Below are 25,372 nucleotides of genomic sequence, written 5' to 3' on the forward strand. Positions count from 1 at the left end.
TTAGGTAGGTGTAGAGCAAAATGCTGCAAAGTAAGATAACTCCCACCAGTAGGCATCTGCTAGGCTATGAAAATATTATTCTGCTGCAGAACGGCGACCCCAAACATGCCGGCAATGTCATTAAAGGAAGTCTGCTGCCAGTTTTGGCAAAATTAAACCGCTGTTATTGCTAAATAGAGACTTTACCTTTAGTATCATGATGTGCTGCATTGTTGTTTAGGATTTTTAAAAATTTAATATGCAAATAAGCTATTTGGTGCCTTGGGGGTGTGGCTATATCTAGAGGTGCACCGCTATTTCTGTCTTGACTCCTTCTATATCCTACTTAAAGGGGTACTCACATGCCCCAGTGTTCTGAACATTTTGTTCAGAAGGCTTGGAGCGGGCAGCCGTGATCATGACATCATGGCCACGCCCCCTATGCCATTATGACATCCCCCCCTCCATTCATGTCTATTGGAGGAGGCACATATATATATACGGTATATATATATATATATATATATATATATATATATATATATACACCCCATTTCATGATATTTGTCTATTAACAAAGTGGTCTCTAAACGGTGGTCCTCCAGCTGTTGCAAAGATACAATTCGCAGCATGCCGAGACAGCTGATGGCTGAGAGTTGTAGCCTTGCACAAGTTGGAGGGCCACTGTTTAGGGACCACTGTATTAGCACATGGATAGCCCATTTCATTGGAAACCTCCCCTGTAGTGAAGCTGCAGGGGGACTAAAAGCTTTCTGACAGTTTCCCCATAAATCATTGTTGAGGGTTCTAGAAGCAGGTTACCAAGGATCCACTAATGTTTACGGGACATTTCTAATAAAAAGTGGACGTACCTCTACAGGAGATCCAGAGTTGTCACCTGGGTCTTGTGGTACCTGTTTCTACACAACAGTTCACTATAGGCCACTATTTAGCACAAGTTATGAAGCATCATCTACACCCCTCACAACAGGGGCCCCAAAAATACATGCTCAAGGGCTCACAATGAATGTCGCCCCCAGGGGTCCAATCCTGGAAAGAAATGTCTATGCTCAATATTTCCTTTCAATGGCCGATCCTGCTTATGGGAACAGTGGTCCTGCTGTGGAAAAAGTGCAGGAACTCTGTTCCCATGCATTCCTGCAGGACTTGAACCCTGGTCCCCCCCCCAACAAAATAGGTCATGTTTTCCTGGGATCCCCCAGGAATTAAGTCCTGGGAATACTATCAAGATTTCCACTCAAGGGCTGATCCTGCTAATGGGAACAGTGGTCCTGCAAATCTTGAACCCCAACAAAATAGGTGATGTTTTCCTCTACCTATAGGAAGTCCATAAGATCATTCCACTGGGTATCAAAATATACTATGTTATAGAGTTAGAATCATATAAGCACCAAATATATTTATCTACAGCATGCATATGCACAACATAGAAAAAAATAGAGACTTACCATAAGATAAAAGAGAGAATAAAGACAAAATAACCAAAAACATTGTCATCTTGATTCTTCAGAGCTGGGGATGGCCGGCTGCAGGGTTGTGTCTCCAGCCTCTCGCATTCTCTCGTGTGATAACACAAGAAGCTCTGGCGTGGAGGAACCGGATGAGTCCGACAATGACATCACACGTGACTAACAATGAAATGTTTCTCAGGGGTGCAGCCATGAAGAGCCGAAGACAAGCCCAGAGTTCACTTTTCGTCACATACATCATCTACGTACTGTACTAAGGAGGAACCTGCCGTCAATCAGGGTGTGTTTCTCTCCAGGCTAAATACCATGACAGTTTTGTGAAGTTCTGTGTTTTGAAACACATGGGAAGGTCTGAGGTGTTTTCTACGAGCAACATAAAAATGTCAAACCAACTATTTGTTTTTTTTAACCCATGGCTACAAATTCACAATAAGTGGCAGTGCCGTAGAAAATTGTGAGTTTCCCTTAATAAATTCATCTGATTGTGCGGGATACCAGCACTGAGGCTACGTTCACATAACGTCTTTGCATTTCGGCTGCCGGCAGGGGGAATTTAAAAAGCAGCCATTGCTGTATCCTTGCCAGCCCCGCGCCACATCCTATTCATTTTGAATGAGCCAGTGTTAAGTCCAGCAATAAAACTCCAAAAATTAGCCAGAGTCAGATAGTGACTCCGGTCAACTCATGATTGGACTGTATCGGTTTTATTGCCGGACTAAAAACCGTGGCAGACCACAGTTTCCAGTCCGGCAGAAAAACTGGATGAGGTCCAAAAATGAGCCAACCGGAGTCACTATGTGACTCCGTCCAGCTGATTCAAATCAATAGAATGCGGCGGGGATACGGAAGCGGATGATTTATAAATTACCCCGCCGGATGCGTCAGCCAAAATGCAAAAACGTGGTGTGAATGCACCCTAAGACTCGAACCCCCAACTAGCTTTACTGAAATGGTGTAGTGCAACAACAGGGCCATGATGGGACTCAGAGACACTACTATAGCAGACACTGCCAGGTAGGTAAACTGTGTAGTTGCTGGCACTATTAGGTGGTATGCTAAGGAAAGGCATCGCCAAAATTCACTGTGGTTGGCAAATTAAGCAATATGGCTAAAAGCACAATAGACAGGGCCATGCACTGTACTGACCCTATTGGTAGAGGTGTATTCTGAAACAAAGTCTCTAAACCTACCATGTGCATCCATAATACTGTTGTCTTCCTATATGGCAGGGGGGCCTTTCAGACCCCTCAGGCACCAGGGTCTGGATGCACATTTTTCCTGTGCTGATTCTAAGGCGTTCAGTATTTTAGTTTTTTGAAGTGCGAAGGCTAAAAGCAGAAGGGCTGGATAGCCATGGGACTTATTGTTGCTTTGTGGCTCAAACTCCCACATAAACTTAGATCCAGCTCTGCTAGTCTGCAATATATGTAATACAGACATTTAAATGATCCCCAAGTTGTCTTGGTCAGTGACAGATTTGGTGTATGGGATTCGTGAATTGCCTGTGGTTCCACTCACTGGTCACATTGGACACATGGTGGCTCAGTTAATGGCACTGTTGCCTTGGTGGAATAATAAAGGGGTTCTCCTCCATAAGGTGATTTTAGTACTTATCTGCCAGACAGTAATGGACATGCTTGGGAAGGATCTGTGTTTGTCTTGTGGCTAAATGGCTATGTTGTGAGTCCACCGTAATGCTGCTGTTTTATTTTTGTGAAATGGCCATTTCCTGCTGGAGTTTCCTACTTCTAACTACAAGTTCCCTGATTTTCATCATCTGACTAGTGATGTAATGTCTCGGGCCACACTGCAACCTGATGACAGTAATTTTTTATGCTCTTAAAATCAATATTATTAAAATAATAATATTGTGTTATGTTGTTTTTATATAGCTGTATGAGGTGGCCAGGCTCCCCTGACCATCACCAACTGAGATGTTTCCTCCCCGGGCCTCTGTGCTGCTGAGTAAGTAGAAGCGGCATTATGCCGGCCCCAGATACAGAGATTAATGTTGTACACACCAGGTGAGCCACATTTTGGTGAAATTTGTCAAGGGTTCTATTTTACACAATGATCAGATATTCTGGCCTCATTGGGTTTGCTTGGTCTTATACACATTTTATAATTATACGAATACACTAGATTACACAGGAAACCCTTAAGAATATACCTACCTTTAGCTATAACAGTAAAAAGTAACCCTCAGACAGGCGTCGCTCCGGAAGGAACCCAGGGCCACAATGTCATTGATCAATGTGTCCTGCAATTCACACTAATTATTGCAGCCAGCTACATCATGGACCCAGGCCTTGTCCTAAAAGTAGTTGTAGCAGCAGCAGCCATGTGCCCATGCCTAGTTCTAATAGTAACAGCAGCCATGTGCCCATGCCTAGTCCTAATAGTAGTAAATATAGCCATGTGCCCAATCCTAGCCCTAATAGTAGTAGAACAGCCATGTGCCCAGGCCTAGTTCTAATAGTAGTAGCAGCCATGTGCCAAGGCCTAGTCCTAATAGTGGTAGCAGCAGCCATATGCCAAGGCCTAGTCCTAATAGTAGTAGCAGCAGCCATGTGCCCAGGCCTTGTCCTAATAGTAGTAACAGCAGCCATGTACCCAGGCCTAGTCCTAATAGTAGTAGCAGCCATGTGCCCAGGCTTAGTCCTAATACTAGTAGCAGCCGTGTGCCCAGGCCTAGTTCTAATAGTAGTAGAAGCAACATTGAGCCAAGGCCTAATCCTAATAGCAGCAGCAGCTGTGTGCCCAGGCCTAGTCCTAATAGGAGTAGCAGCAGCCATGTGCCTAGGCCTAGTCCTAATAGGAGTAGCAGCAGCCATGTGCCTAGGCCTAGTTCTAATAGTAGTAGCAGCAGCCATGTGCCTAGGCCTAGTTCTAATAGTAGTAGCAGCAGCCATGTGCCTAGGCCTAGTTCTAATAGTAGTAGCAGCAGCCATGTGCCCAGGCCTAGTCCTAATAGTAGTAACAGCAGCCATGTGCAAGGCCTAGTTCTAATTGTAGTAGCAGCAGACATGAGCCCAGACCTAGTCCTAATAGTAGTAGCAGCAGCCATGTTCCTAGGTCTAGTCCTAATAGTAGTAGCAGCAGCCATGTGCCTAGGTCTAGTTCTAATAGTATTGGCAGCAGCCATGTGCCTAGGCCTAGTCCTAATAGTAGTAGCAGCAATCATATTTCCAAGCCTAGTACTAATAGTAGTAGTAGCAACAGCAGCAGCCATGAGCCCAGGCCTAGCCATATAGTAGTTGAAGCAGCCAAGTGCCCAGGCCTAGTCCTAATAGTAGTAGCAGCTGCAACCATGTGCCCAGGCCTAGTACTAATAGTAGCAGCAACAGCCATGTTCCCAGGACTAGTCCTAATAGTAGCTGCAACCATGTGTCCAGGCCTAGTCCTAATAGTAGCAACAACAGCCATGTGCCCAGGACTAGTCCTAATAGTAGCAGCAGGAGCCATGTGCCCGGACCTAGTCCTTATATTAGTAGCAGCAACCATGTACCTAGGCCTAGTCCTAATAGTAGTAGCTACAGCCGTGTCCCCAGGCCTAGTTTTAATAGTAGTAGAAGCAGCCATGTGCCTTAGCCTAGCCCTAATAGTAGTAGAAGCAGCAGCCATGTGCCCAGGCCTAGTCCTTATAGTAGTAACAGCAGCCATGTGCCTGATAGTAGTAGCAGAATCAGCAAGCCACATGTAATGTCCATTTATGTGTTTTTGCATTCTTCTGTTTTAGGCCTTATTCTGACTTTGTTTTTATGTATGAACTGTTTTCTTTGCTATTTTTCCTGGCTAGGAAATAGTTAATGCTATTCGCCAATGGGAACCCAAGCTCTGTCGGTACTCGTGCTGCTGGTGATTAGTTCTTACTCTGCCTGTTTTTTAGTCAATCTGTCAATATCTGAGTTTTAACCATGGTTTTATTCCTGGTATGGTATCGATTATAGTCTGCTTTGTTTTAAGTACATTTGTTGGCCTTTAGTACCGTGATATATCTTAGTCTGTGTTCACACTGTGAGTCTTTCTTGTTCCTGTGCTCTGTAATTAATATTCCTGTTTAGGGTCCTGACTTGTATTCCTCCATGTTATGGAGTTTGGTTTTGTAATATTCCTGTATGTTATCATGATCCATTCTCAGTCTAGTGTACATTGTATTTTATTTCTGACTCCTTCTAGGCCAGTATCTTGATCACATAGTGGAGTGTGCTCGCTGGCTAGTAGTCTATTTGGCTTTGGTATTGATGTCCCTCCATGTTTGGAGTGGGGTGTCTAGTTTGTTCGTTGTTCAGTGTCCAGTGTGAACAATGTTCTATGTTTCCTGACCTGTTTAGTGTTTTACATTCAGTTCATCTGTTCATCCCCTGAATTTCTTGGTTTCTGCTGTATACTCATTCCTTATCTAGTCCTTTTCATTTTTTCATATCTGCAATTTATCTTGATTCCGGTTTCTGAACTGTATGTTAGTACGCTATATCCTACCTAGTTTGTATATTTATATCTTGTTTGTATACTTATATCCTGTTTGGTTTGTTTTCCCATTATGTTACTGACCTGTCCTTGACTATGTACAGTATTATTTGTGTACCTTTACACCCATTGCACTTTAGCACAGGGAGGGACCGACTCCAAGTTGTCGATCCACCATTTGGGGTAGATGGGCAAGTAGGCAGGGAAAGTGTTTTTAGGGAAAGCTTAGGGCTCACTTCTCCCTGTCCACCCCCGGTCATGACACCACAATTGTGGCACTGGCAAGATAAACAGGCATCCCAGACGTGGCCTGCTGGTATGGTCAAGTCAGGAGCTTGTGATTGGAACCCTGCTGCTTCTATAGAGTGGTAAACCTGATGTAACTTTTATTCTTCTGGCTAGACCTTTAAGGGTTTGTCCCACAATAAAGCCTGTTTTTTAGCTTTCTAATACAATGACACAAATAAAGTTATTTTACTTATTTCAGTGGTCTTTTATGCACCTCCTGTTACCGCTGTCACCTTGCCTCCTACAGCACCTCCTGTTACTGCTGTCACCCTCCCTCCTACTGCACCTCCTGTTACTGTTGTCATCCTCCCTCCTACAGCACCTCCTGTTACTGCTGTCACCCTCCCTCCTACAGCACTTAATGTTACTGTTGTCATCCTCCCTCCTACTGCACCTCCTGTTACTGCTGTCATCCTCCCTCCTACTGCACTTAATGTTACTGCTGTCATCCTCCCTTATACTGGACCTCCTGTTCCTGCTGTCATCCTCCCTCCTACTGCACCTCCTGTTCCTGCTGTCATCCTCCCTCCTACTGCATCTCCTTTTGCTGCTGTCACCCTCCCTCCTACTGCACTTCCTTTTACTACTGTCACTCTCCCTCCTGCTGTACCTCCTGTCACAGCTGTCATCCTGCCTCCTTCACCCTCCCTCCTGCTGCACATTCTGTCACTGCTGTCACTCTACCTCCTGTTGCACCTCTTAACTGTGCTATCACCCTCCCTCCTGTCACCCTCCATCCTTCTGCTCTCCCTGTTATCCTACCTACCTACATCCTACCTCCTGCTGCACATCACTACATCTCCGTTTCACCATCTTCATTTCATCTGTATCTTCCTGAATTAATACGACCCACATGTCCATAAAGTCCCAGGAAATCCGACACATCACACCAGTTTGGAGAGACGCCCTCAGTTTTATTCTCCAAATAAATATAAATACTGTACAATGACACATTAGATATAAACAGAAAAGTACAGTAAAAAAAATAATATTTTAACAACTCAATAAAAAATAAATTACAAAATATACATGCAGAAAAAGAACACCATCATTGAGGTTAAGAGGCCACTCTTTAGAACTACACCGCCATCGGTGCAAACAAACGTGTTCACTGAAGAGAGTTCACTAGTGCTGAAGGACTGAGTGCTAAGGGTGCAGAGAGACCGAGTGGCGCAACCCCGAACCGCCATCGTAACAGCTTGGGGACCTGAGGAGAAAAAGGCAAAGATGTCAACGATTAAGAAGCTAAAATAAGAAGACATAACTGTATAGACAGCTAAACCCTCACCTGTTATTTTTGTTGAGTGCATTACACACGACAACTCATTTCCGGTGCAACGAATAGTGTCGGACGTATAACACCAATCGGAGTTCACGGTCGCACAACTCCGGCATGTCACTCCATTGACTGCAGAGGTGGAGTTGGTGGAATTACTGGTGGGTGCGGCTGTTACTATGGGAGACATAGGAAAGTTTACTATACAGTAGGAATCAATTTCTCACAAAGTATCCAATCCAGATAACCGCATAAATTGTTTTTTTTCCCCATGATCAACATTGGTTATAATACACGGTAAGGACTTCCAGGGAGTGGTGGGTTTCAACGGCGCTGACCTGGTCAGCGCCGTTGAAACCCACCACTCCCTGGAAGTCCTTACCGTGTATTGTTCCTACGATTGGGGAGGCTGCAGAGTTGACCTATTACTCACTCACACCGACCATTGTTGTGTGTGAACTCACACAACCGCCTTCGGTAAGAGTTATTTCTATCCATTAATTGGACCTTACATTGGCGGTTTTACGCTATGGAGCGCTCTTCCATTTCATTTCAACAATGGTTATAGACATCGGATCACTAGGTCCCTCACTTATCACTAGATTGGGGGTCCGGACAATAAAGTCTTACATGGAAAATCAAGTGCCTATTTATGTAATATATGGACACTACTAGTTGCTCAAAACTCTTTGACCGACATTTATCATTGTCTTTAGACCTTTTTTTTATGTCTAGAAAAGGCACAAAATAGGGTTTATTTGCACCTTTTTTGTGCCTTTTGGTTTGCACATTTCTGCTGATTTTGAGTTGCAATTCACTGATTTTGGCAATACACATGATATGGACGGGTTTTATGAACTGCGCCTTTTTGTGAAAATGGCGCAAAAAAGGCGCAAAGCCACTGAAAAGTCTCTAAAACTACAACAGCCCAGACTTAGCTTAGCTTTTTGATGTATGTGAAGAGAGAAATTTCAGAAAATGTGACCTGCACAAAATTTATCAAATGTTCTGTGACTATTTAATAAATTTGGTGCTCCTACACATTACCAGCACCCAAAAAAAGGTGTAAAAAATGATAAATACAATGATAAATGCCGGCCTTTGTGCCCTGATGAAACACCTTTTTACAGTTTCTTGATACACCCTTCCATTCCTGAGATATATAGATTTATAGTTTGACATTTCAGGGAATAGTCAGAGAGGTGTAAACTTAATTTAAATAATGGGTGGGACTATTGTCTGATGGGTGGAATCATACAGTCATGGGGTGTGAATGTGGTACATTGAGGGGGTGTATGCCTAATACACCCCCCCCTGATTGTATGATCATGCCTATCACTTGATACTCACTCCCATTATTAAAATTAAGTTCACGCCCATCTGACTATTCCCTGAATTGTCCGACAACTCAAATCCACATATGTCAGGAACGGGAGGGAGTGTCAAGAAACTGTAAAAAAGTGTGTGATCAGGGCGCCCTAAGCTATTTAAAGGGGTACTCCGGTGGAAAACTTTTTTTTTTTTTAATCAACTGATGCCAGAAAGTTTAACAAATTTGTAAATTCCTTCTATAAAAAAAATCGTACTTATTAGCTGCTGAATACTACAGAGGAAATTATTTTCTCTTTGGAATACAGAGCTCTCTGCTGACATCATGACCACAGTGCTCTCTGATGACACCTCTGTCCATTTTAGGAACTGTCCAGACCAGCATATGTTTTCTATGGGGATTTTCTCCTACTCTGGACAGTTCTTAAAATAGACAGAGGTGTCTGCAGAGAGCACTGTGCTCGTTATGTTATCAGAGAGCTCTGTGTTCCAAAAAGAAAAGAATTTCCACTGTAATATTCAGCAGCTAATAAGTACTGGAAGGATTAAGATTTTTTTTAATAGAAGTAATTTACAAATCTGTTTAACTTTCTGGCACCAGTTGATTAAAAAAAAAAAAAGGTTTTCCACCGGAGTACCCCTTTAATGATTTTATGATCTTATTTTCTGCGGGTTGGCCACAGGTCCTCTTTAATACTCAGATAAATGCCCCACTTTGGGTGGAATCGCTTGGTGAATCACTAATCCAAGCCTGGAATCCTGAGTCACAGATACATATGTTTCTATTCCATTCACAAAGCTGAACCTATGGGCACTTACATGTAGGGGTTGGTGGGACGCAATTGTCAGTGGAACAACATGTGGCATTTGTCTGGACGGTGCCCCCTGGGATGGTCATGCTTCCGGCTGCATTACAATTGGTAGGCGGGGAACAAGATCTAGAAAATACCGGTGTGCTCGATCCACCTGCACAGAGACGAAAGAGTAAAGAAGAATCGAAAACGTCATCAACATTTTTTTTAAAGGGATACTCCGGCGCTAAGACATGTTATCCCCTATCCAAAGGATAGGATACAAGATGCCTGATCGCGGGGGTCCCGCCGCTGGGGACCCCGTGATCTTGCACGCAGCACCCCGTTACAATCAGTCCCCGGAGCATGTTTGCTCTGATGACTGGCGATCACGGGGCCGGAGCATTGTGACATCACGGCCCCGCCCCCGTGTGATGTCACGCTCCACCCCCTCAATGCAAGCCTATAGGAGGGGGCGTGACAGCTGTCACGCCCCCTCCCATAGGCTTGCATTGAGAGGGTGGAGCGTGATGTCACACGGGGGCGGGGACGTGACGTCACAATGCTCCGGCCCCGTGATCGCCAGTCATCAGACCCGGAGCGATCATGCTCCGGGGACTGATTATAACGGGGTGCTGCGTGTAAGATCACGGGGTCCCCAGCGGCGCGACCCCTGTGATCAGGCATCTTTTCCACTATCCTTTGGATAGGGGATAAGATGTCTTAGCGCCGGAGCACCCCTTTAACATCTTTTCATTCTTCATTTATTTATTTATTTTGAATCACACATTTCTTGTACCTATTATCGTGTTGGTGTATCTCGCCGCACAAACATAATCGGTGGGACAGATGACACTGACGCCCGTGCAGCTCTGGGCCATTGAGGTCACACATAGTTGGCAGGAGATACAGTATCCTAAAAAAAAAGAGATTTCTTCATTAGGGTCTTGTTCACACTGTGTTTTTTTTCGGTCATATTTGCAGTTCACATTTTTATATTTTTTTTGCCATTTTTTTCTGTTTTTACGATTAGTTCTTCGTATTCGGAGTATTATATCTTACTTAGGCTGGGTTCACACTACGTTTTGTCCCATACGGGACCGCATACGGCAGGGGGAGCTGAAAACTTGCGCTCCCGTATGCCTTCGTATGCGGTCCCGTATGTAATGGATTTCAAGGAGCCGTCCGGAGTGAAACACTGACTCCGGTCGGCTCTTTTTTGCCCCGTATGCGGTTTTCCCACCGCACCTAAAATCGTGGTCGACTACGATTTTAGGTCCGGTGGAAAACCGCATATGGGGCAAAAATGAGCCGACCGGAGTCAGCGTTTCACTCCGGACGGCTCATTGAAATGCATTACATACGGGACCGCATACGGGAGCGCAAGTTTTCAGCTCCCCCTGCCGTATGCGGTCCCGTATGGGACAAAACGTAGTGTGAACCCAGCCTAATGACCATAAATTATCAACGTAGTCATTATTTAACAGCCTTGGGTTGGGAATTACAGACGTTTTTTTCCTACAATGTGTCCATAGACTTTCAAACATCACGTTTTTTCTTTTGTTTTGTAAAACATTTTGGAAAACATTTTTTTTTTTTAAATAAACTGGCTCCAGAAAGTTAAACAGATCTTTAAATGACTTCTATTTAACAATCTTAACCCTTCCAGTACTTATCAGCTGCTGTATGTTCCAGAGGAAATACTTTTCTTGAATTTTCTTTCTGTCTGACCACAGTGCTCTCTGCTGACACATCTGTCCATTTTTGGAACTGTCCAGAGTAGGAGCAAATCCCCATTGCAAACCTATCCTGCTCCGGACAGTTCCTAAAATGGACAGAGGTGTCAGCAGAGATGTAAGGATTTTTAAATAGAATTAATTTACAAATCACTTTTACTTTCTAGCACCAGTTGATTTAAAAAAAAAAAAAAACTATTTTCCAAGGGAGTGCCCCTTTAAATGGGTAATGTCACCTTAAAGGGGTACTCCAGTGGGAAAAAAAATGTTGTTAAATGAATCGGTGGCAGAAAGTTAGACAGGTTTTTAAATTACTTCTATATAAAGATCTTAATACTTCCAGTACTTGTCAGCTGCTGTATGCTCCACAGGAAGTTGTGTAGTTCTTTCCAGTCTGACCACAGTGCTCTCTGCTGACACCTCTGTCTGTGTCAGGAACTGTCCAGAACAGGATAGGTTTGCTATGGAGATTTGCTCCTGCTCTGGACAGTTCCTGACACGGACAGAGGTGGCAGCAGAGAGCACTGAGGTCAGACTGGGAAGAACTACACAATTTCCTGTGGAGCATACAGCAGCTGATAAGTACTGGGAGGATTAAGATTTTTAAATAGAAGTAATTTACAAATCTGTTAAACTTTTTTGGCACCAGGTCATTTAAAAACACTTTTTTTTTATTTTATTTTTTTACCCCTTTTAGAAATTTTTCACATACTGTTGAGACAAGTTTTGATCGGTCGGGGTCTGAGTGTTCAGACCGTGAACGATACCTAGAATCAACAGGGAGAATAGCGCGCTAAGAAAGACAAACTTACAAAGTAAGTTTAGAGGATTGTCTCTATATCCGCAACAATTGGTCGAGGTCTTAACTCTGAGACCCCGACCGATCAAAGCTTTTGACATGTCAACATTTTTTTATTTCTTTTATTTTTTTTAAAGCGACAGGTACTCTTTAAAGAAGCTGCATGAGATCAGCAAAAATGTAATGGGACCAAGCTGCCATTTGGATACGTATGACGCTGTATCTGGAATATATTAGATTTTTCTACGTGATCTCAAGACGACCATGATGGTCCTGTTTTGGTTTACCTGCAGTCAAGTCGGTGGTCACATTCATGGCAAAAATATGCAGGCACAAAAATTGCCTCCTCTATGCTAGATCCTGTTTCAGTGCCCATGTGATGCCTAGTGGTCAATAGTTAGTCCTAGAGAAGAGGTCTCCAAACCATGGACCTCCAGCTGGTGCAAAACTATAACCCTCAGTATGCCCGGACAGCCAACGGCTGTCCGGGCATACTGGGGGTTGTAGTTTGCAACAGCTGGAGGTCCACAGTTTAAGATCACTCTCCTATAGGACGCTGAAAGTCATTGCCAAATTTTGTCACCTTTTATGGTTTCCATTTGGCACAGCCTCCTACTGCGTTGACAGTAAGCAGCAATCTATTTAGATTGCTGCTTACTGTCTGGCTGTCAAGGATTTAGGTGGTGATCTACTGTTTGCATCTGGTTTGCTGGTTCGAATATAGTTACTACAATGGTATAAAAAGCAAGAAACAATCTCAGTACTCAATGATTCACTTACCTTTTGCTGTAAGAGTCAACAGTAGACACAGGACCCCAAAAAGAGAGTCCATTTTCGCAAACATCAGTAGTAGGGGTGAGATAGTGTAATGACATCCAAGAGATCTTTTGCTTGTTTTACATAGTCCCTGTAGTAAGACTGAAGGAATTCAGGTGTGTGAGAGAATGACGCCAAAAAGAAGAGCATGCGATCAGTGAACCGGGGAATGGGTGTGACCGTAGGCAGCAGTGACACCCGTCACATACGGACTTGACAGCTCTTGTGTTGAGCCGGTTGATTTATCTAGAACACCTAATGTAAAACTTTTCCTAGAGTCATCACTTACTTTACACTCCCAATGGACTTTTGCTTTTTTCAACAATTTTTTGGGTAAATTAGGGGCACTCTGGTGGAAAGACACAGGTTATCGAAACTCTCAGATTAACCATCCACAAACTGCTGTCTACTGAAGGATCTTCCTGTGTTTACAATTAGGTCCAATACAATTAAAGAAGCCCCTTAAAAAAAAAAAATCAACTGGTGTTAAAAAGTTAAACAGATTCGTAAGTTACTTCTATTTAAAAATCTTAATCCTTCCAGTATTTATCAGCTGCTGTATGCTCCACAGATAGTTGTATAGTTTTTTTTTCTGTCTGACCACAGTGCTCTCTGCTGACACCTCTGTCCATGTCAGGAACTGTCCAGCACAGGAGAGGTTTGCTATGGGGATTTGCTCCTGCTCTGGACAGTTCCTGAGATGGACAGAGGTGTCAGCAGAGAGCACTGTGGTCTGACTGAAAAGGACTTCACAACTTCCTGTGGAACATACAGCAGCTGATAAGTTCTGGAAGGGTTAAGAATTTTTACAGAAGTAATTTACAAATCTGTATAATTTTCTGGCACCCGTTGGTTTGAAATTTTTTTTCCCCCCTTCGGAGTACCCTTTTAAACTTTTATTTTTTTTATTTTAATCAACTGGTGCCAGAAAGTTAAACAGATTTGTAAATTACTTCTATTAAAAAAAAATCTTAATCCTTCCAGTACTTATTAGCTGCTGAATACTACAGAGAAAATTATTTTCTTTTTGGAACACAGAGCTCTCAGCTGACATCACGAGCACAGTGCTCTCTGCTGACATCTCTGTCCATTTTAGGAACTGTCCAGAGTAGGAGAAAATCCCCATAGCAAACATATGCTGCTCTGGACAGTTCCTAAAATGGACAGAGGTGTCAGCAGAGAGCACTGTGCTTGCGATGTCAGCAGAGAGCTCTGTGTTCCAAAGAGAAAATAATTTCCCCCTGTAGTATTAAGCAGCTAATAAGTACTGGAAGGATTAAGATTTTTTTTATAGAAGTAATTTACAAATCTGTTTAACTTTCTGGCACCAGTTGATAAAAAAAAAAAGTTTTCCACCAGAGTACTTCTTGATTTGTTATTAGACAATTTTTGTCAAGTGCCAAGGGTGGCAAATGCCGGTTCGGTAAGCTACCTGTCACCACTGGGTGCAATCTCTATTAGTCAGCCAAGTCAATCGCTCACAGGTCACTGATTTTTTGGGCGAGCAGAGTGATATGCTACTCCCTCTTCCCTTGTGCTCCCTTGCTAGTGTCCCCATAGGTGGAGCGGGCATACTGGTTCGGCCTGGATCCGAAGGCAGGTGACCCAGGATTAATGAGTGTACAACCCTACAGAGGGCGCAACACCATTTGGTGAGAACAATATTTGCATTTGATTTAGCCATCGGTTGTGGTCTCCACTAGGGGCGCACTACTTTTTATTTTATTATCCTATTGATTACATTTTTGACGTGGGAGAGGAGAAACATGAATAGCAATGGTACTGGAATAACCGGTTCCTGTGACCAACCTTCATCCTTGTTCTTGTTCTTAGCCCCGAGGGGGTCACATAGTTGTCAAAACTGACATTAAATTATCTGTGAGAAACTAAAGAATCAAAGATTTCAATAAATTAAAATTTGAAGGTGTTTAGAAGTGATGAATAAGGGAGAGGCAGGATTGTGTAATCCGCTATAGTCCATCTCTATTGATAGCGTGAAGGTTGTTTAGTTGGCGCAGGTGTTTTCTCTCGCTCGATATTATTAGGGCACCTCCAATGATTGGTTAGGCTGCATTCACACCACATTTTTGCTATACAGTTCCCGTATCAGGTTTTTGATGAAAAACGGATTCCTCAAAACCTGACTAAACTGTATCAAACATGTGTACAAATTTCAACCCGTATACAGTTAAAAACCATATACGGTTTGAAAAAGTGATGTTGCATCCATTTTTTAAGAAAAAAACATATACGTTTTTAACTTTTCACTCCATTTTGAATTAAGTTTCACTTGTTTGATTGAAATTCCAAGAAAAAAAACTGTGCAAAGTAAAAAACCGTATGGTGAAAACTGGATGGAACCGTACGCACATACAGTTCTATACGGTTTCCATTGACTCCCATGTTAAAAAAAAAAGTATACGGTTTTGTGGTAGGCCTCAGGGGTAGGGGTAGTACAGTTAGGGTATCAGGGGTTAAGGTTAACCCTATAGTTCGTGACGCCAGGCTGAGGGCTAGTATGCTGAGGTAATTCTCCGGCCTATCGCCGCACTTCCCAGTAACGATAGGGGCATGCATAAAATGACTGAAGGTCCACAAGGTACTTGAACTTGGATAAACTTTACTTAAAGGCTTGCGGTACATCCAATGAACAGTGACAGTCTCTTAAGTACAGTCTTTATACACTTCAGTGACTGGCAGTTGTTGCCGACCTTGACTTGTTTTATAAGTCTCTGAATTTAGGGTAAATTGCGAAGATCCGTCCGCATTTAGGGGATAGATAAGGTCCGGTGATCTTGCAGAGTGCTCAGGGATTGATACACTCACGGTTTGGTAATGATCAGCCATTGCCGCAAGGCTCGGGCCTAAACTCACTGATGACAGCAGCGCAGATCCTTCTCTCATGAAAGCCCGGGAACAAGAGAACGAGCTATGGCCGCCACTCCCTTATATGGGCAGGGACAGGGCCGTTTTAATTGGTCCGATTATCTGTCACTCACTGTTACAAGGAATTGTGGGTGCAATACGTCACAGGGACCTCCAAAGGTCCTTAAGCAAAAACCATAGAGTTTACCTGATCACGTGACCCGCAGGTCCTGCTACGCTCCGTACAGGTAATTAACCACTTATATACATTTGTACAATTACATCCATAGAAATCCTGAGTAAACTGTTAGTTTAATGACTATCTAGATGAGAGGTGACAAGGGGTGGACTAAATAAGAAGGACCCCGACGTCCTAGGGACTCTGGCTATGGGGACCTATATACAGGTACCGTATAGGATGCAGTACCGGGACACCACAGTTTAATACGTTTTTTCACCCGGACCAAAAATCGTAGTAGGCTACGGTTTTGGGTACGGGAAAAAAAACTGACAAAACCGTACAGGATGCAAAACGGACACAACCTGACGCATCTTTTGGCATACGGTTTTCAATATGGTTCCATACGGTATACGGGAACTGTATTGCAAAAATGTGGTGTGAATGCAGCCTTATTGCTCTGTTTACATCCTTAGCTTAGAGGATACAACTATTTACTACCAGTTAAAGGGTTACTCCGCTCCCCAGCGTCCGGAACATTGAGTTCCGAATGCTGGGTGTGGGCTTCCGTGTTCACGCCCGCCCCCTCGTGACGTCACACCCTGCCCCCTTTCGCACTGCGAAAGTCGGCCATGCCCCTTGTGACATCGCAGCCATTCCCCCTCAATGCAAGTCTATGGGAGGGGGCGTGACATCCGTCACGCCCCCTCCCATAGACTTGCATTGAGGGGGCGGGACGTGATGTCACGAGGGGGCGGGCGTGAACACGGAAGCCCACACCAAACGTTCAGAACTCAATGTTCCAGACGCTGGGGAGCGGAGTAACCCTTTAAAGAGGTACTCTGCCCCTAGGCCGGCTTCGCGCAGCCGTGGTCAGGATGTCATGCCACGCCCCCCTCCATTCATGTCTGTGGGAGGGGGCGTGACGGCTTGTTTAGGCCATGTTCACATGACGGAATTTCCGAGCAAAATCCTCCTGAAAAATTCTGCTCAGAGATTCCGTTGCAGCAGAGCCCCATTGTTTTCCATGGGATTCTGCTGCTGCACTGTCACATATCAATTCTTTCGGCGAAATCCACTCGAAGGGTGCACCACGTTTTTGCTTTACAGTTCCTGTATCAGGTTTTTGATGAAAAACGGATTCCTCAAAACCGGACTAAACTGTATCAAAACGTGTGTACAAATTTCAACCCATATACGGTTTGAAAAATGATGTACAGTTTTAACTTTTCACTTCATTTTGAATAAAGTTTCACTTGTTTCATTGAAATTCCAAGAAACAAAACTGTCCAAAGTCAAAAACCGTATGGTGAAAACCGTATGGAACCGTACGCAAATACGGTTCTGTACGGTTCCCGTTGACTCCCATGTTAAAAAAACCATATACGGTTTAATACGGTTTTTCACCCGGATGAAAAAACGTGGTAGACTATGGTTTTAGGTACGGATAAAAAAAACCTGAAAAAAACGTATGATGTGTTTGACGTACGGTTTACAATGTTAAGTCAATTCATACGGTTTTCTATACGGTTCCGTGTGGTTTTTAACTTGAAACCGTATAGCAAAAACGTGGTGTGCATGCACCCTAAGAAGACTGCGCATTTTTGGACAGTCCAAGCATTGGCATGTTCCACTCTGCTATTTGCAAAATGTCCTCCGTGTTAACATAGCCTGATAGGTATAGTTGGGATCTACTGAAATTTTTGGGAACATGACTGGGGGCGGAGCCTTTATAAAGGAAATGCAGAATGTGGAAAATGTCCTATCATTGCCCATAGACCCACAGGATGAATCCTGACCATATTACAAGGAGTTTGGAGCAGGTGCATTGTGGGAATCAGGGTCTTGCAGTTCACTCCCCTTCCCCATGTAAGACAATGGCGCCAATAAGGCATTTGTTTTACCGTTTTACTCATCTTGTATCACATAAAAGGTACAATCATATTACAGTTTACAAAAATGAAGTAACAATTACTATACCTTAATAATTATGTGTATAAAAGGAGGATAACAAAAGAAATGTGTTTTGGGTAAATATAATTAAAGGGATACGCCAACATTAGGTAACAAAATATAAAAATGCTGCAGTATCATTCAGCATTGCTTAAAGGGGTACTCCGGTGAAAACCTTTTTTCTTTTAAATCAACTGGCTCCAGAAAGTTAAACATATTTGTAAATTACTTCTATTAAAAAATCTTAATCCTTTCAGTACTTATTAGCTGCTGAATGCTACAGAGGAAAGTCCTCTCTTTTTGGAACACTGATGACATCACGAGCACAGTGCTCTCTGCTGACATCTCTGTCCATTTTAGCAACCATGCATAGCTAGATGCATGCTAAGGGCAGTATGGTGGCTCAGTGGTTAGCACTGCTGCCTTGCAATGCTGGGGACTTGGGCTCAAATCCCACTAAGGACAACAATAAAGAAAGTGTTATTATTATTATAACGTCAGCAAAGAGAACTGTGCTCGTGATGTCATCAGAGAGCATTCCAAAAAGAAAATAATTTACTCTGTAGTATTCAGCAGCTAATAAGTACAGGAAGGATTAAGTTTTTTTTTATAGAAGTAATTTACAAATCTGTTTAACTTTCCGAAGCCAGTTGATTTAAAAGAAAAAAGGTTTTCACCGGAGTACCCCTTTAAAGGGATACTTCCGTTCGTAAGTGAATGTTCTCAACGCTGTTTTTGCGCTGCAGGAGGTGGCCACGCCCCTAGTGACATCACGTCTATGCCCCCTCAATGCAAGTCTATGGGAGGGGGCGTGACGGCTGTCATGCCCCTCCCATAGACTTGCATTGAGGGGGCGTGGTCATGATGTCAAGAGGGGCATGGCCGACCCCCACATTCCGAAAACAGCGTTCGGAACATTTACTTCCGAATGCTGGCCAGCCATCATGCCCCCTCCTATAGACTTGCATTGAGGGGGCGTGGCTCTGATGTCACAAGGGACATGGCCAACCCCCGCAGTGCAAAAACAGCCTTTAGGAAAATTTACTTCTGAATGCTGGCCAACCGTCATGCCCCCTTCCATAGACTTGCATTGAGGGGGGCGTAGTCCTGATGTCACAAGGGGCGTGGCCAACCCCTGCATTGGGAAAACAGCGTTGGAACATTTACTTCTGAATGCTGACCAGTGGAGTACCCCTTTAAGATACTTTCACTTTAACGTTTTGCTCTGACCCTTTTCCAGGGCCTGTTCGGCACCAAACAAAGCCGAATGGACCCAACGGATCTTATTAACTTGAATAGGGTCCATGGGGTGTCTGTTATTTTAGGGGAATAAAACAGAGAAATATATATCAGACATGCAGTATTTTTTTCCTGGGTCAATTTCCGTCCTTTCGCAAAGGAAGTCCCTTTATCTGAACAGTGATGTGAAAATAGCCTTACTTGTCTGCCCCGGTCCTCAAACCACAAAAAAATCTATTTGTTTTGGGGGGTCTTAGTCCTGTAAATCTGGGTTAAACAGTTGCTTAGTACTTTAATTCCCAGAATGCATTGCTTTCCTTCAAATCTTCATCACAGACCTCTCACCCTGCCAACTCTCCTCCCACTGCCTTACCTGATGTATTCACTCCCTGTCTGCTCCTCTGCATGTGGCATTACTCAGCACACAAAAAAGCATGCTTTAACCACACCTCCTTCTCCCTAAATGTCATATTTAAGATGTATATTTATACTGGGCATGCTGGGAGTTTTAGTTTTGTAACAGCTGGAGGCACCCTGATTGGGAAACACTGAACTGGTCTCTCTGTATACTCAGAAAAGAACAAGCACTGCAATACCTATTTCTAACACTAGATGGCCCTTAGAGTGTTGAATACAGATGCTGTGCTTTGACATTTTTCTCCATAACAGCACGCCCAGTGGTCAGGCATGGTATTACACAAGCATAATTTAAAACTCACTTTAAAGGTTACATAAAGTCTTAAATGAGAGTGTCAGATGCTCTATATTTCCACATAAAATAATTACATTCCTCCAATTACTATAAGTTTTACATGTTTGTATTCCTTATAACCATTATCCATGATTTTTTTTATCATGATGAGACAACAAAAGTGACGCCATATTACATTATACATCACATTAACATTAGAAAAAGGAAAATAGAGATAAATGAAGATAGTAAAAAGCTGCAAAGAGAAGTCCCAGTGTTGGTTGTCTGTGTTAGTGAAGCTGCAGTGGTAGAAATTATATTGTACATGGTAAAATTTGTTGCATTGGTGCATATGTATGAGAACTCCGTATAGACGCCATCTTCAGTGTAGTTCAGATTACTTCTAAGGCAGTAATTACTGGAGGCGCAGCCACGAGATATAGTGAGCAAACTCTGGACACCTGTGAGAAGGAAGAGGAATGGTTAATAGATATGAGATAGATAGATAGATATGATATGAGATAGATATGAGATAGATAGATATGAGATAGATAGATAGATATATAGATAGATAGATATGAGATAGATAGATAGATATGAGATAGATATATATGAGATAGATAGATATGAGATAGATAGAGATGAGATAGATAGAGATGAGATAGATATGAGATAGATAGATAAATATGAGATAGATAGATAGATAGATAGATAGATAGGAGATAGATAGAGATATAGAGATAGAGAGATAGATAGATATATAGATATGAGATAGATAGATATGAGATAGATAGATAGATAGATATGATATGAGATAGATATGAGATAGATAGATATGAGATAGATAGATAGATAGATAGATAGATATGAGATAGATAGATAGATATCAGATAGATAGATAGATATGAGATAGATAGATATGAGATAGATGTATAGATAGATGTGAAATAGATAGATAGATATGAGATAAATGTATAGATATATATGAGATATACAGATAGATAGATAGATATGAGATAGATAGATAAATAGATATAAGATATATAGATATGAGATAGATGGATGGATATCATAGAAAGATGGATAGATATGAGGAAGATAGATAGATTGATAGATATGAGATAGATAGATATGAGATTATTATTCTTATTATTACCGGTGATTTGTTGTTTAGTCATAACAAGACACATGGTCATGTCTCCAGAACAATTCATGTACTGATCAGCACTACATGAGCCGACGGGGAGGGAACACGCTGAGCACACCAGTCCATTGGGTACTGAATTCTGGAATGGCACTGTCACAATAAAAACCCACAAAAAAAAACATAAGTTCACAGTAGGTGACCAGGTGTGTAGATCTAACTGTAGATATACCTGTGGCTATACATTACAAATGCCAGTTCAGTAAGAGGTTAAATAAGAGAAACTACCCAATCCCCCTTTACTGGGTGGTGCAGTTGTATCTACTTACATTTGGGCGTTTCTGGATTACACAAGTCGGTGGAGCAGCATGTGGTAGATACTCTCTCCGATGTGGTGCCATAGGTGAACGTGCCCAACACACCGCATTCACTTTGTGGAGCACAGGATCTCCTGAAATTCAGGGAGATGACTTGACCTAATAAATACGGAAACACAGGAAGTAAGTGGAAATATTTAGGCCCCTTCTAAGTTGTCCATGTTTTGGGCCTGAGAAGGCCAAACAGGTTCCTCCACCATATAACAGAGCTGCAGGTTTATAAAGAGTCAGTACAACATTGTAATGATGTAAAACCTGAAGACCGGCCTATTATACATTGCACCTGTGGGTAAGGAGCCCTCTTCCACCCTACTGTCTATTACATTGGGATAGAGACAAAAAGGATGGGATCCTTGATGAGGTGATGGGCAAACCGCTTCTTCCGCTGTCTTCCGCACCTCAATAATACAATTTGATATAACTCATTACGATTAGATATTGCTCAACTTACTTGTTATAGACGACGTAAACTGAGACGCACACACTTGGCCATCGCTGCAGTTTCCAGATGTGTTGACTGAGCAAGGATCTGGAGAAACTGCTCTACAAGTTACACACTCCAGGCACTCACCTAAAATAGAACAAAAAGGATACACAAGCAATGTAAAGCTACTGTGTGTTATTTACAGGGCACACATAAACCCCGATGACAACCTTAGGGATTAAATCATTAAAAACTATGGGAATCCCATATACCAGGGAACCTAGAGGAGCCGTACAGAACCTCTAGGTTCCCTGGTATATGTGATTGCCATAGCTTTTGTGTGTTATTTACTGTGTGTTATTTACAGGGCACACATAACCCTCGACAGCAACCTCACAGATTAAATCATAAAAAACTATGGGAATCCCATAGATCCAGGGAGCCTAGAGGAGCCATACAGAACCTCTAGGTTCCCTGGTGTATGAGATTCCCATAGTTTTTGGGTGCTATTTACAGTGTGTTATGTAACCCACGATAACAACCTCACGGATTAAACCATAAAAAACGATGGGAATCCCATAGATCCAGAGAGCCTAGAGGAGCCGTACAGAACCTCTAGATTGCCTGGTGTATGGGATTCCCATAGTTTTTGTGTGTTATTTACAGGGCAGACATAACCCTCGACAGCAACCTCACGGATTAAATCATAAAAAACTATAGGAATCCCATAGATCCAGGGAACCTAGAGGTGCCGTACAGAACCTCTAGGTTCCCTGGTGTATGACATTCCCATAGTTTTTGTGTGTTATTTACAGTGTGTTATTTACAGGGCACATGTAACCCACGATAACAGGGAACCTAGAGGTGCCGTACAGAACCTCTAGATTCCCTGGTGTATGGGATTCCCATAGTTTTTTAGGATACACAAGCTACCCATAAACAGTGAATATTTTCATCTGACCCCCACAGATTTTGGCAGGAGTCAGCAATTACTGAACATACCTGGTGACCACCTATAATGGAAAGGACCAGCAGCCACTCCTCGAAAGCTGCTCCATACACGTCCAATGATATTCTTGACCAAAATCATTGTTAGTCTTATAGTTGTCTCTAGGTGTCTTAGCAGTGCTTGGGTCAGAGTTCACCCAACCCAGTCCTAAAGGCTCCACCAACAGTCTAGGATTGGATTTTTTTTCTTATTCTATTCCAATGGAGTAATTGAAAAGACCAGGAATGTTGGTGGATCTTGGGGATTGAGTTGGGGATCACTGCCTTGGGTGACAGAGGCACGGTTGCATCCTGAGTACCCCAACTTTGGCTTAAAGGGGTTCTCCGCCCCTAGACATCTTATCCCCTATCCAAAGGATAGGGGATAAGATGTCTGATCACGGGGGCCGGCACCTAAGCATTCTTAACTCTTTGTTCAGAATGCCGGCTTCAGGCGACCATGGTCATGAAGTCACAACACGCCACCTCCATTCATGCCTATGGGAAGAGGCGTGGCGGCTGTGGTGGGATATGTAAATGGAAGTCAGCTACTATCATCTCTGTAGCATACACCGGTTATTGTGGTTCTTCCCTTCACCAACATTTTCTTACCTGTGCTTGTATTTTGACCTCACCTGACCCATTGCCTGTTTCCTGACTAATCTTTAGACCGCAGATTGTGCACCACATTTTCCTCCTGATCTGACCCTGGCTTCTTTTGGATTTTGATTCTTGTTGTGATTTTGTACTTCTCTTATTTCCTGGTTTTGACCATTTTCGGTGTCCCTAGTTGATCCCTCTGTGTTGCTGACCTGGTCTGTCTGACCTCCCTGACACCCCGTGATCCCTGGGATCTCCCTGCTGAACCCGGCCTTCATTTAGATCGCCAGGTGCAGTGCCAGAGGCTCGTGATGTCATGGTCACGCCCCCTCAATGCAAGTCTATGGGAAGGGGCGTGACAGCCTTCCATAAACTGGCATTGAGGGGGCATGGTCGTGACGTCACGAGCGGGGCGTGACTGTGACATCACAAGCCTCCACCCCGCATCACCAGTCATCTGGCAAGGTGCAAAGTTTTCTCCCTGCACCGGATATCTGGGGGCAGATACTCATCCGGTTCCGATCCATTTCAGCTGCAGTACAAACCCATAGAAATCAAAACTCTCTAAGTATAAAACTCTCTCTTACAAGCTTCTTTTGACTTAACATGGACCCCAACTAATATTAACCTTTCCCAGAGGCCCACTAGGTGACCCACCCCATAGTGTTTCACAGACCTGCATCACACACTCACGCTCATGTCGGTATCAGGCCTTTACTGGGATTGTGCTGGTTCTTGTACCTCCTCCTATTAATTGTCAACCAAGAAGCCGATCAATCTCCCTGCCAGCTGTTGTGTTGTGGCATGGCGGTATAATGGTCTTACCTGTTGCTGCAAAAGCGGTGAGAAAGAACAAGAACCCCCAGAGATACATGTCTGCAGACAGGTGTCACTGCACGTTGTCCCCTGCAACCACTGCCACAAAGAGATACAGGTTATTACTGGGATGAGAAACTCACGTAACTCTATATATCATACTAGACTGGTTACATATCCAACATGGACTTGTAGGGCACAAATATAGTAATAGTATGATACTTACTACCAATACCATACCTACTATTACTACTCCTACTATTACTACCACCACTATTGCTACTGCTACTACTACCACTATTACTACTATCACTGCTACTACTACTACCACTATTACTACTACCACTGCTGCTACTACTACCACTATTACTACTACTACTACTACTACTACTACTACTACTGCTCCTTACTACTACTACTTCTATGACTACTACTTACTTCTACAACCAGCACCACCATTACTAGTAGTACTACCACCACCATTACTACTACTACTACTACTATCAGCATCACCACTACTACTACTATTAGCACCACCACTACTTTTTGCACCAGCACCACCACTACTACTACTATTATCAATATGAGTAGGTTCAAGAAAGACACGTGGGCACTTGCGTCTCGTGGATCAGTCGCTGGCTTCTTTATTCTATGAAGGTGCGGTGAAACACATGTTCCGGCGTGGCGCCAGGAGAAAGCGCGTGGTCACGATAGCTATTTCGTGCTGATCTTGGCACTTGAGTAGGCTCTATAAGGGTTCATTACACTAAGGAGGCTCTATAAGGGTCCATTACACTAAGGAGGCTCTATAAGAGTCCATTACACTAAGGAAGCTCTATAAGAGTCCATTACACTAAGGAGGCTCTATAAGGGTCCATTACACTAAGGAGGCTCTATAAGAGTCCATTACACTAAGGAAGCTCTATAAGGGTTCATTACACTAAGGAGGCTCTATAAGGGTCCATTACACTAAGGAGGCTCTATAAGGGTCCATTACACTAAGGAGGCACTATAAGGGTCCATTACACTAAGGAGGCTCTATAAGGGTTCATTACACTAAGGAGGCTCTATAAGGGTCCATTACACTAAGGAGGCTCTATAAGGGTCCATTACACTAAGGAGGC

At 43.2% G+C, this 25,372-nt stretch overlaps 3 protein-coding genes across 3 annotated transcripts; 1 reads left to right on the forward strand and 2 right to left on the reverse strand.

Moving 5' to 3' along the window:
* Positions 1–20: 20 nt before the first annotated feature.
* LOC130294276 (uncharacterized) lies at positions 21–7,070 on the forward strand. The gene is made up of 3 exons (XM_056543889.1): positions 21–30; positions 1,511–1,624; positions 6,427–7,070. The coding sequence occupies exons 1-3, from the start codon at positions 21–23 to the stop codon at positions 7,068–7,070; spliced, it is 768 nt and encodes a 255-aa protein (XP_056399864.1).
* Positions 7,071–7,243: 173 nt separating this feature from the next.
* LOC130294277 (phospholipase A2 inhibitor NAI-like) lies at positions 7,244–13,026 on the reverse strand. Its single transcript, XM_056543890.1, has 5 exons — positions 12,939–13,026; positions 10,423–10,539; positions 9,652–9,798; positions 7,516–7,680; positions 7,244–7,434 (listed from the first exon to the last, which is right to left on the reverse strand). Exons 1-5 carry the CDS (start codon positions 13,000–13,002, stop codon positions 7,244–7,246), a joined length of 684 nt encoding a protein of 227 aa, XP_056399865.1. The 5' UTR covers positions 13,003–13,026.
* Positions 13,027–18,727: 5,701 nt separating this feature from the next.
* On the reverse strand, positions 18,728–25,091 carry LOC130293855 (phospholipase A2 inhibitor and Ly6/PLAUR domain-containing protein-like). Its single transcript, XM_056543025.1, has 5 exons — positions 24,258–25,091; positions 21,873–21,992; positions 21,374–21,520; positions 21,057–21,197; positions 18,728–20,361 (listed from the first exon to the last, which is right to left on the reverse strand). The coding sequence occupies exons 1-5, from the start codon at positions 24,304–24,306 to the stop codon at positions 20,105–20,107; spliced, it is 714 nt and encodes a 237-aa protein (XP_056399000.1). The 5' UTR covers positions 24,307–25,091; the 3' UTR covers positions 18,728–20,104.
* Between the last annotated feature and the right edge of the window lie 281 nt (positions 25,092–25,372).

The sequence above is a fragment of the Hyla sarda genome, chromosome 10, assembly GCF_029499605.1.
Source record: "Hyla sarda isolate aHylSar1 chromosome 10, aHylSar1.hap1, whole genome shotgun sequence".
Taxonomy (NCBI): domain Eukaryota; kingdom Metazoa; phylum Chordata; class Amphibia; order Anura; family Hylidae; genus Hyla; species Hyla sarda.